The 10,251-nt window shown below is 43.7% G+C and overlaps 2 protein-coding genes and 1 long non-coding RNA gene across 3 annotated transcripts; 2 read left to right on the top strand and 1 right to left on the bottom strand.

The window, feature by feature from the left end:
* The first annotated feature begins 203 nt into the window (after window positions 1-203).
* On the top strand, window positions 204-3,837 carry LOC119316908 (G-type lectin S-receptor-like serine/threonine-protein kinase LECRK2). The gene has a single exon (XM_037591302.1). It carries the CDS (start codon window positions 583-585, stop codon window positions 3,055-3,057), a length of 2,475 nt encoding a protein of 824 aa, XP_037447199.1. The 5' UTR covers window positions 204-582; the 3' UTR covers window positions 3,058-3,837.
* An 856-nt stretch (window positions 3,838-4,693) lies between these two features.
* On the bottom strand, window positions 4,694-6,389 carry LOC119316910. Its single transcript, XR_005153397.1, has 4 exons — window positions 6,179-6,389; window positions 5,851-5,921; window positions 5,068-5,123; window positions 4,694-4,999 (listed from the first exon to the last, which is right to left on the bottom strand). It is a non-coding gene; the product is annotated as an uncharacterized LOC119316910 (long non-coding RNA).
* Window positions 6,390-6,454: 65 nt separating this feature from the next.
* On the top strand, window positions 6,455-9,585 carry LOC119316909 (ribosome biogenesis protein BRX1 homolog 2-like). Its single transcript, XM_037591303.1, has 8 exons — window positions 6,455-6,790; window positions 6,899-7,040; window positions 7,392-7,470; window positions 7,559-7,683; window positions 8,214-8,315; window positions 8,421-8,489; window positions 8,574-8,672; window positions 9,234-9,585. The coding sequence occupies exons 1-8, from the start codon at window positions 6,579-6,581 to the stop codon at window positions 9,369-9,371; spliced, it is 966 nt and encodes a 321-aa protein (XP_037447200.1). The 5' UTR covers window positions 6,455-6,578; the 3' UTR covers window positions 9,372-9,585.
* Window positions 9,586-10,251: the final 666 nt, after the last annotated feature.

Genomic DNA, 10,251 nt, shown 5'->3' with positions numbered 1-10,251 from the left:
CACAAACCCCTCTCTCCTTATTAATTAGCTGCCACATAAGTAATTTTGTATTGAAATGTGTGATGTTACTAGTTAAGTTACTTTCATTGTGACTAGTCTAAGCACGGCGCAGAACTCGGAAATAACTTGACCGAGTCTTGGTGCCATGCAAGCGTAGAGTCCACCAATTCATAATCTGAAAAACATAGCTCAGATAGAGACAACATGTACGAGGAAACAACACGCCCGCCCCGCAGGTAGGCTGAACTAGAAACACCGGCAAGCACGGCGCAGAAAAGACCAAGCACTTGTAAATTACCTATAGTGACCGAGTCTTGGTGCCAGGCAAGTGGACTCACCTGCCCATCATACTGGTCAAGGCCATGCATTCACATCACACAAGAAAATAACCTTGGTCTCCACCGGGTGCCAATCAAAACCTGACACGGCGGGCATCCTTACGAGCAGAAAAAACTTGCTCGTCAACTCTCCGATGTGATGTGCGAGCGACGTCTAACTGCTCAACATAGATAAAACTGCCGGCCTGAACGGTTCAACACCAGTTTTTTTCTCCCGTGACACAGGGCCCTGACAAATGGATGCATGCGAGAATCGTCAAAAGGACGTGATAAGCACATAATAAAACCATTACCAGAAGCAACAGCTTGGCCAACAACAATGGCGCTGCCACTGCTCTTCCTCTTCTCCCTCTTGCTTCAAGCTCCCTCGCACGCACAGGCACTCCAAAACATCACACTAGGATCCACCCTGACCACTCAAGGTCCAAACGCCTCACGGATTTCGCCCTCCGGTGAATTCGCGTTCGGCTTCCGCCCCAGCGACGCGGACGCCTCTGTCTACCTCCTCGCCGTTTGGTTCGACAAGATCACCTCCAAAACCGCTGTCTGGTACGCCAACACCAACACCAACACCACGCTGCCAGCTGGCTCCCAACTGCAGCTCACGCCTGGTGGCGTGCTTTCGCTCCAGGACCCTGCTGGCACAGAGATATGGAACCCCCGGGTGACCAACGTCGACCATGCTGCCATGCTCGACACAGGCAATTTCGTGCTCTATGCCAAAGATGGATCCATCAAATGGCAGAGCTTTGAACACCCAACTGACACCATCCTGCCCTCCCAGGAGCTGCCTAAAGGGTCCGTCCTGCAAAGCCGGCTCATGGACAACGACTACTCAGCTGGAAGATTCCAAATCAGCGTACAGGATGATGGCAACCTAAGGTTTTACACCATGGCTGTTCCATCCCTTTTCCGCTATGACCCCCCATATTGGGATTCTAAGACTGGTGGAAATGGTTCAAGCCTCGTGTTCAACACAACCGGCAGCATCTACTACACTACAAGTTCTGGCGGACAATTCAATATTACATCAGAAACACTGGACTCACCGGCAGACTTTTACCGGCGCGCCACACTTGACGCAGATGGGGTGTTCAGGCAATACGTGTACCCCAAGAAGGCAGCTCAGACCAGTGGATGGAACGCTGAGTGGAAAGTTATGGACTACCTCCCACGGAACTTCTGTGAGGCTGTCAGGGTAGAGACTGGAAGTGGTGCCTGTGGGTTCAACAGCTATTGCCGCTCCAACACAAACAGGAGTGTGGAATGTAAGTGCCCAATAAACTACTCATTCATCGACAACGAGAGAACGTACAAAGGTTGCAAGCAAGACTTTGCTCCACATAGCTGTGACTTGGATGATACTGAATCTACTCAGCAATTCAAGCTACTTCCAATGAACAATATCAATTGGCCTTTTGGAGACTATGAGCGTCACAGCCCCACTGGTGAGGATTCTTGCCAAAGACTTTGCTTAACTGATTGCTTTTGTGTTGCTGCGGTGTACTATGGCGGTTCTTGCTGGAAAAAGAGGAGCCCCTTGTCCAACGGAATGGAAGGTAACATAGTGGGATCAGTTTTTATCAAGGTTCCCAGGACTAATGTTCCTGGGTCCCAGTTGGGCAGTAACTCCAATACATGGAGAAAAGAGAAGAGGTATTGGATAATAGGAAGTTCACTGCTCCTTGGAGGATCTGCCCTTGTTATTGTTTTCCTCATCTCCATTCTGTATTTTGGATCTTACCGTGTCATTAGGCGAAAGAAGCCAGCCCAGATACAATCAATGAGTCCCGAGGCATTGCCTCTTAGAGCATTCACGTACAAGGAGATTGAGAAGGCGACAGATGGATTTCGTGAAGAGCTGGGTAGCGGTGCATCTGGTATCGTATACAAGGGCCAGTTGGAAGATGAGTTTGGGACTGGCATTGCAGTCAAGAAGATTGACAAGATGCTCCAAGAGAGTGAAAAGGAGTTCGCCATTGAGGTTCAAACCATCGGAAGGACCTTCCACAGAAACTTGGTACGGTTGCTCGGTTTCTGCGCAGAAGGAAAAGAGAGGCTTCTGGTGTACGAGTTGATGACCAATGGCTCACTTAATGGATTCCTTTTTTGTGGTACAAGCCCAACCTGGAACCTTCGCGTTCAAGTCGCACTTGGGGTGGCAAGAGGCCTGCTCTACTTACATGAGGAATGCAACACTCAAATTATCCATTGTGACATAAAGCCCCAAAACATCCTTCTTGATGAGAATCTCGTGGCAAAGATCTCAGACTTTGGCCTAGCAAAGATGCTCAGGACAAATCAGACACAGACGAACACTGGCATCAGGGGAACTCGAGGGTACGTCGCGCCCGAGTGGTTCAAAAACATAGGGATCACATCCAAGGTCGACATTTATAGTTTTGGGGTGATCTTGCTGGAGATTGTGTGTTGCAGACGGAATGTGGAGCTAGAGACAGCTGATGAGGAGCAAGCAATACTGACATATTGGGCAAATGACTGCTATAGAAGTGGGAGGCTTGACTTGTTAATCAAGGGTGATGAGGAGGCAATCTTCAATATAAAGAAGATGGAACGCTTCGTGGCCGTGGCATTGTGGTGTCTCCAGGAGGAGCCAACAATGCGGCCAACCATGCTGAAAGTGACACAGATGCTTGATGGATCCGTCACAATCCCCACACCTCCTGATCCATCTTCCTTCATCAGTTCACTCCAATAGTAGTGTGTTTTTAAATGTATAAGTTGCAGTGTGAAATAAGAGTATATTGGACTACCGCAAACGATAAATATGAGTGATGATTCCTTTAAATGTATGTAAATGGAAGCAGGAATGTAAGTACTTGATAAGAAAAAATGTATGCATATGTTACTAGGTTCCAAAATAAATGTAAATTTCTGTAATGTTCATGTACTTTTTATGTGCAGTACCACAGTGAAGCCATGAATGTACTGCTTTGTGAATCAGTGTGCATATTTTGGTATATTGCTTAGCATTAAATCATCAAACTGGAAGATGCAAGGAACCAGTGAGGTGCAGTGCAGGCTGGTTAGGAACCATCGGGTAAGAACAATGATTTAAGGTCCCTTCGGGGACATCCACTAAAATTGGAACCATATAGAGAACAATGATTTAAGCGTTCACGACTGAAATGCTAGAGATGTCAAAATATTTAAGAAATACTTCTATCCCATTTGTTACAACTAGCAGCGGGACTCCCATGTTGCTTTACGAGCGAGCACCCGGGAGTAACCCTAGCATATATCCCATTTAGATTTTCGCATTAGCATTATCCAGTGTTTTATGTCACTGGAAATTAGACACTGCATCTATGCTTTTTAGTGTAACAGTGGGTATTAACAACGAGAATTGGACTCTAGATATTGAATGCAAGCATTACAACGGAAAGAACACAAGACGTTCTCGATCTTTGTTGATCATGAGATCTAGTATGGAGAGTCTGGAGCTTTATGTGATATTCCTTATTCAATACTACACTTTCCCTCTTGAACTGCAAAATCAAAGTCAGGAGCAACATGCTTACAAATATGTCCTGAATAAGGAATAAAAACAAACCAAAGACCCTGCATTAGAACGGATTCTAGCTAAAACAATTAAATAGTAGATTACACATCAAATCCATTTTTTAATTAAAAATATACCATATTTAGAATTAGTAGGCCGTTGTTTATCTTAGCGTAATAATACACCTCCTGGTGTATACCAAATATTAACATCCCAATTGAAATGAGACATCGTAAACCACATACATTTGCAGATGCTAATGAGAATAAATGCAGTAAGTAGTCCGTTTGTTAGGTGTGAGACAATGCATCTTCTTGTGTTTTCTGAAAGGTGGCTCGAATGATGCTTCCATGGAATTTTACCTTCCACCAGTGACGTAATATTTTTTTCGACGGGCGGTGATGTAAATTTGCCGTCTCTGTTGTTAGTTTAGATTATGGTGGTGCGATCTCAGCAACTGCAGTAATTAGGCCAACAACATCTATAAATTCACATAAAAATACTAATTCAGTTCATGTTTCTACACGTTGCTATAGTGTTCTTATTATTCATGAATATGCACAGCACTCTGTGTTTTGCTCACCTCACAACATAGTGTTTTGCTCCATTCCACTGCCAGCAGTGAGGAGTAGAATGCACTGTAGCAAACATGAAAAGGTTTTCTGGCCGGGGTGTTACCTCTATCGATGTACTCTGAAGCAGATCCTCTGTGAGAATGATCTACTGATCTGTAGGTTCTCTTGGCATCATAAAGATCAAATTGCTCGACTGTGTGAGAGCTTTCTCAGTATACAAAGAACTGACAATTGCTCTGCTAAACTCTGCCTTTCAATTATTGTCCAGAAAATTCCATCTTTCTAGCATATATTCAGCAAATAAGAAGGACATAATCAGCAGATCTTCTAAACAGGACATAATCTGAAAAGCTATTACAGCATAATCATTCAAAATGAGAGTGTGCTAACATAGTTAGTACATGTATATGACTAAGTTGAGATGAATACCAAAGAAATGGAAGTTCACATGTTCAAGTGATTGTGAATATACAAACTCAAAATTATCATGCAGCGCTCCAATGTCTAAGGTGCCAGGAAATCTGTTAACAAAGCACAGAGGTGACTCTGCAGATCTGCGAATACTGTAACAGCGATTGTGAGCAATAGACAACAGTATAAGAAAAATACTGCTTAACATTAGATAACCTACCGGTACATGTTCTACTTTCCAGTTTGCAACTTTTCAGGAAGAGCAACGCTGTAGCCCTGCACATTGAATTATCAATTATAGTTTGGTCTTAATAAGCAATTTTCCCAAACCTTAATTATGTCCTAGTGTTCAAGGGGAATGCTAAGGTGAAATCAAACATGCACAGTTGAAAATGAGAAGACATAGGTGGTGTTCTGATGAGTACACTGAATCATCAGCGACAGTTTGTTTCAAAATAAGCCATTCTTCAAACACATGCATTGTTGTCCCTCAGACCCTCAGGTACGTGTCATTTAAACACAAATATGCAAGGTTCCACAGAGAACTCATACCCTTAGCAATTGACCCAAAAAATGGCAATTGCTATTAGGATCTCATAGGGTCAAAATGGGGTATACAATTAATAATAAAACTGCTGGCTCCATATTCCAGATTAGGATATGGTTACATGGCATTTAAACCCAAATACGCAAAGCTCCATGTAAGAACACATGCGCTTAGCAATTGACCGACAATTTTGAGATTAGTACATCTGGCGAAAGAATACATCTGAAAACAGAGGGTGATAAAGTAACTCGTGACATATAGATCGCAGATCAACTTTTTAACGTTACTGCAGAGGCAGATTCCAGTGCTTCTAATCACCCGCTTGAAGTTTATATTTGTACCCCAGTAATCATGTTGCTAATTCAGTTTGCAAAATACATCACAGGATTTTAAAACTCATTATTTACATAGCACTGTAATGAATAGCTTAGAGAGTAGAAGTAGCTCACTGGTTACCTGTTTCGTTAATTATTTTGGTGTCCAAACCAGAAAGTTGTAGCTTCCAATGAGATATCGTCCGCCACTCTCTGAAATGTAAACACAATATGCTGGTTTAAAATCCTAAACTTCCAACGAAAGAGAAAAGAAGATTTGCAAAATATCTTAGCTTTAGGAGTGCACAAACATAAACTGGTTCATATGGAACTATGGAGGAAGTGCATTATCCAAAACCGAACGGTAAAAATAAAAATATAATATTAAGATGGGCACTTCAACCCAGTTCATTTCATCTGTCTACCTAAGCAAGCACACAGCAAGAACGAAAACTACTACTAGCAAATACCACAAATTTCAGAAGAGCCGCCAGTCCATCTGAGCGCTTGCCTTGCCTCTGTTCTCTTCTCTGTTGTTTCTCATGCTCCTCAGATCGAGCCGCAGCCGCGCCACCCGGTCTGCGTCGATCTGCCCTCCTCTCCACCTACGCTCTCCGCCCTGTCGATCCCCGAGTGCTATCTTTTCCCCGTTTGTTTGTGTTTAGCTCATGGGCCGGCCCACATCGCCATGCCCCTCAAAAAAGAAAAGGAAAAACCTAGCCCTAAATAGGGGTAGACCGGACAGAAAAGACCCTAACGGTTAAGCCCTCTCTCCCCGAGACCCCCACAAGCAACCCGCTCCCGCGCCGCCGCCGCCGCCGCCGCCTCCGCAGCGCCTTCCTCGGCAGAAGCCCCAGCGCCCCACCCCCCATGGCGAAGAAGAGGAAGCGCAGCTCCGATGCTCCCGCGTCAGCCGCCGTAGAGAAGCCCGACGACTCTGCGCCGGAGCGGCCGGAGCGCACCCTCTTCGGCTTCAAGGACCAGCCGGACTCCCCCGCCGAGCCTGCTTCGAAGGACGCGGGCCCCTTCTTCCGGAACAAGGAGAAGGTGCTCATTACGTGCTCCCGCCGCATCATCTACAGGTGAGCCTCTCTCCTCCGAGCTCTGAGGCGGTCGCCGGACAGATGTTTTTGTGGCGGATGTAACAAGTGTTTCGGCGGGTTGGGTTGATGATGCGTGTGTGCGCGCAGGTACCGGCACCTGATGCAGAACGTGGTGTCGCTGCTGCCGCACGCCAAGAAGGACAGCAAGGTTGAGTCCAAGCAGAGCAAGGGCAGCGCGCTCAACGAGCTGGTCGAGCTCAGGAGCTGCTCCAGCTGCCTCTTTTTCGAGGTATGGCACATTCGCTGCTTGCCTGCTTTCTTGATGGAAATGGCTTGCCTTCCATGGGATGAAGGTTGCCTACTTTGATAGGAGAACTGCATGATGGCAACATTAAAGGTTGCTAAATCATACCACGTTTAACATGGATGGAGCAAGTAATTTGTTTCTGGTGCTAAATCAACTTCGAATTTAGCTCTGATAAATATCATTGTTCTAGCGTGAACCATGAATGTTTAAAAGGTGTTAGCTCCACGTTGTTGTTTTCTTGTCAGTGTGACATCGCTCCAAAATTAGGAATTCTGAATATGCACTATAGTTGCCAATTCTTATATTGAAGCATCTTCTGCGTGTATATTCCAGTGCAGAAAACAGAAGGATCTTTACCTTTGGATGGTCAAGTCTCCCGCAGGGCCATCAGTGAAATTTCTAGTCAATGCTGGTATGATTTCACACCTATAGTAGTTATCCAGTTGTTTTACTGACAATTCATCTACTAATGCCCAACATCCTGTAACATTTATGTGCAGTTCACACTATGGAGGAACTCAAGCTCACGGGTAACCATCTGAAAGGGTCACGTCCTCTGCTAACATTTTCTTCAAATTTTGACCAGCAACCTCACTGGAAACTCTTGAAGGAAATGATAACTCAAGTATGTTGATGGTCTCGCATGTTACATTATGTTGTGCACGTGTTATCAGCAAGCATTTTTGAACGAAGATGATATTGATCTGTATTAATGTTGTCTATTTTTTATCTGTTTTTGTGAGATCAATTTATTCGCATTTACCATGTGCGTTTAATTGGTGTAAAAAGATGTTAAACTTGGTTTCTTCACACATGTTTACGATAGTCGTATGTGTATGCCCTGTTGTTATATATTAGCATGTGGGTGTGATGCATCCACTATTGGTTTTTATGTTTATAATATAATATGAACCTTTGAAGGAAGGATTCACCTTTGATAACTGTAGTTATATTCCAAGAGATCCAAGTTAATGGAAACCTTCTGGATGTTAAAAAAACGTGTATTTGTGTTTCCATTGCTTATTGTGAAGGAGTAGAGTTGTTTTATGAGGTCATCAGACCAGTATTAGTGATGCAATTAATTCTATGGAGACGTGTTCTTCTTTTAATCAAAGAAGTTTAGAGCTAACTCATTGTCCATTGCCGTGCTTGCAGATTTTTGCTACTCCAAAAGATCATCGGAAGGCAAAACCTTTTCATGATCATGTGTTTGTCTTCTCCATTGTGGATGACCACATTTGGTTCAGAAATTACCAGGTGGTGTATTGGTCTCTTTGCATTTGTATTGCGATGAACTTTCAGTACTTAAAACCATTGAGTTATTATCACCATCTGAATTTTAGCAAATGATATACTTGGCAGATTTCTGTACCCCACAATGAGATTGATAAAGTTGATAAAGGAGGCCTAGATAAAATGACATTTGTTGAGGTAAAAGTAGAGTGAGCTTATATCTGCATAATTTATATGGCATGTGGTTGCTAATCAACATTTTAATTAAATTACCGTGTGTAGGTTGGCCCCAGATACTGTTTGAATCCAATCAAAATATTTGGTGGTAGTTTTGGTGGCCCCACATTGTATGAGAACCCATTCTATGTGTCTCCCAATCAGGTAATGCTTTCACCGGTTGCTCTAGACTATGGTACATATGTTCCTAATATATTTGTAAAGGAAATCAAGGGGTTACCTCTTCCATCATCAAGGAATGGTTATATTATGTTTTTTCTTGTGTTTCTTTGGTTGAAACAAATTTGACTCTGAGAAAACCGACAAGTGATGGAATGGTGGGTGCACAGTTAGTTTTATAATATTCTAGAATGACATTCGATATCAGTTATGGTACAACCAAGGTACACTTTATGCATCAGTGCTGTCCATTTGACTCAATCCATTGTGTCTATTATATTTCTTTGACATATACTCCTTGTACATTGCTGCTTCATTCTGTTCTTGTTGTGTTGGACCTAACTACCTATCATTTTTATCGATCAACAAACTTAGAATGGTGACATAGTCTGGTATCTTGCTGTGGTTCTGGGAGAAAAGGATTTACTGCTCATATGGCTCTGTTCACCAGGATTTATGTATTTAATTCAGTTGCAACAAAGCATTTCCCGCTGTGTTCGTGTATGCCTTCCCATCTAAACCCGTGGGTCTGTTTATTTGGAGCAGATCCGCGCTCTAGAGAAGCGGAAGAAGGCAGGCAAGTACGCCAAGAAAGTGAAGGCCAAGGTGAGGAGGAAGATGCATGAGATGGAGAACACCCTGGAGCCCGATGAATTTGCTGATCTTTGGAAAGGGGAAGACTAGAGCGGACGCAGCAGCAGACTGTACCAATGAGGTTGTCTTGAAACTACTCATGCTGGCAATGACCAAGCAGTGAATTTTGCTTGATATTATGTGGTGGTTCTTGTATGACAAAGCATGTGTTTTATTACTATAATGAACAACTGGATTTCGGTCATGCCTGTATCCATATTGCCGTGTGCTTGCCAGTATATGCTACCTCAGTATCTTGCTACCAGCTGTGTGTTTCACCTTGCCTTGTGCCTGATATAATTGCAAGCAACTCAGTTTTTATGCTGGCCTCGGTAAAAACGGTTGATTTTTTTTCAAAACTATGATATATTTTATAGCATTTTCGGAAACTATAGCATGATTTTCATAAAAATCAAAAGTAGTAGCCTGTCGGCCATCTCTTGGCCGAAATAGGACTTCTCGGCCACAGTTAGGCCAAAGTGGACTTTTCGGCCATCTCTTGGCCGAAGTGGTGGGGTTCTGGCCGAAAAGGCACTTTTCGGTCAAGTCTAGGCCGAAATAGACTTTTTGGTCAAGCATAGGCCGAAAAGTACTTTTTGGTCTCGTATAGGCCGAAGTTGCATGGCTCATGCATTAGGTTGAAATGTATTTTCCCGCCAACCCCTTCCCGCCATCCGTTTCCCGCCAACCCCTTCCCGCCTTATTTTCCCGTCATACCGCAGTTATTCTTTCCCGCCATTTTCTCCTCTGTATCTATAAAAACCCCTTTCGGTGGAGGTGGATAAGCATTCCAGTGTAGTGTAGTCGAGATGTCCCATTATCCATTCGATCGTAATTTTCACCCTGAGATGAGCAGCACTCTGCTGAGTCTAACTACCGATTTCAGGATGGACAATAGAATAGTTCCATGGGACGAACTCACTGGTAGTGA

Source organism: Triticum dicoccoides, chromosome 6A (assembly GCF_002162155.2).
Source record: "Triticum dicoccoides isolate Atlit2015 ecotype Zavitan chromosome 6A, WEW_v2.0, whole genome shotgun sequence".
Taxonomy (NCBI): domain Eukaryota; kingdom Viridiplantae; phylum Streptophyta; class Magnoliopsida; order Poales; family Poaceae; genus Triticum; species Triticum dicoccoides.
The sequence above is the reverse complement of the archived record's forward strand: the minus strand, read 5'-3'. Positions and strand labels throughout refer to the sequence as shown.

What these genes read in the sequence shown, in the direction of transcription:
- LOC119316909 (XM_037591303.1), top strand. Translation starts at nt 6,579, where the DNA reads ATGGCGAAGAAGAGGAAGCGCAGCTCCGATGCTCCCGCGTCAGCCGCC. An exon ending in TTTGGTTCAGAAATTACCAG is followed by an intron (nt 8,316 to 8,420) that starts GTGGTGTATTGG and finishes TATACTTGGCAG; the next exon opens with ATTTCTGTACCCCACAATGA. An exon ending in ATAAAATGACATTTGTTGAG is followed by an intron (nt 8,490 to 8,573) that starts GTAAAAGTAGAG and finishes TACCGTGTGTAG; the next exon opens with GTTGGCCCCAGATACTGTTT.
- LOC119316908 (XM_037591302.1), top strand. Translation starts at nt 583, where the DNA reads ATGCGAGAATCGTCAAAAGGACGTGATAAGCACATAATAAAACCATTA.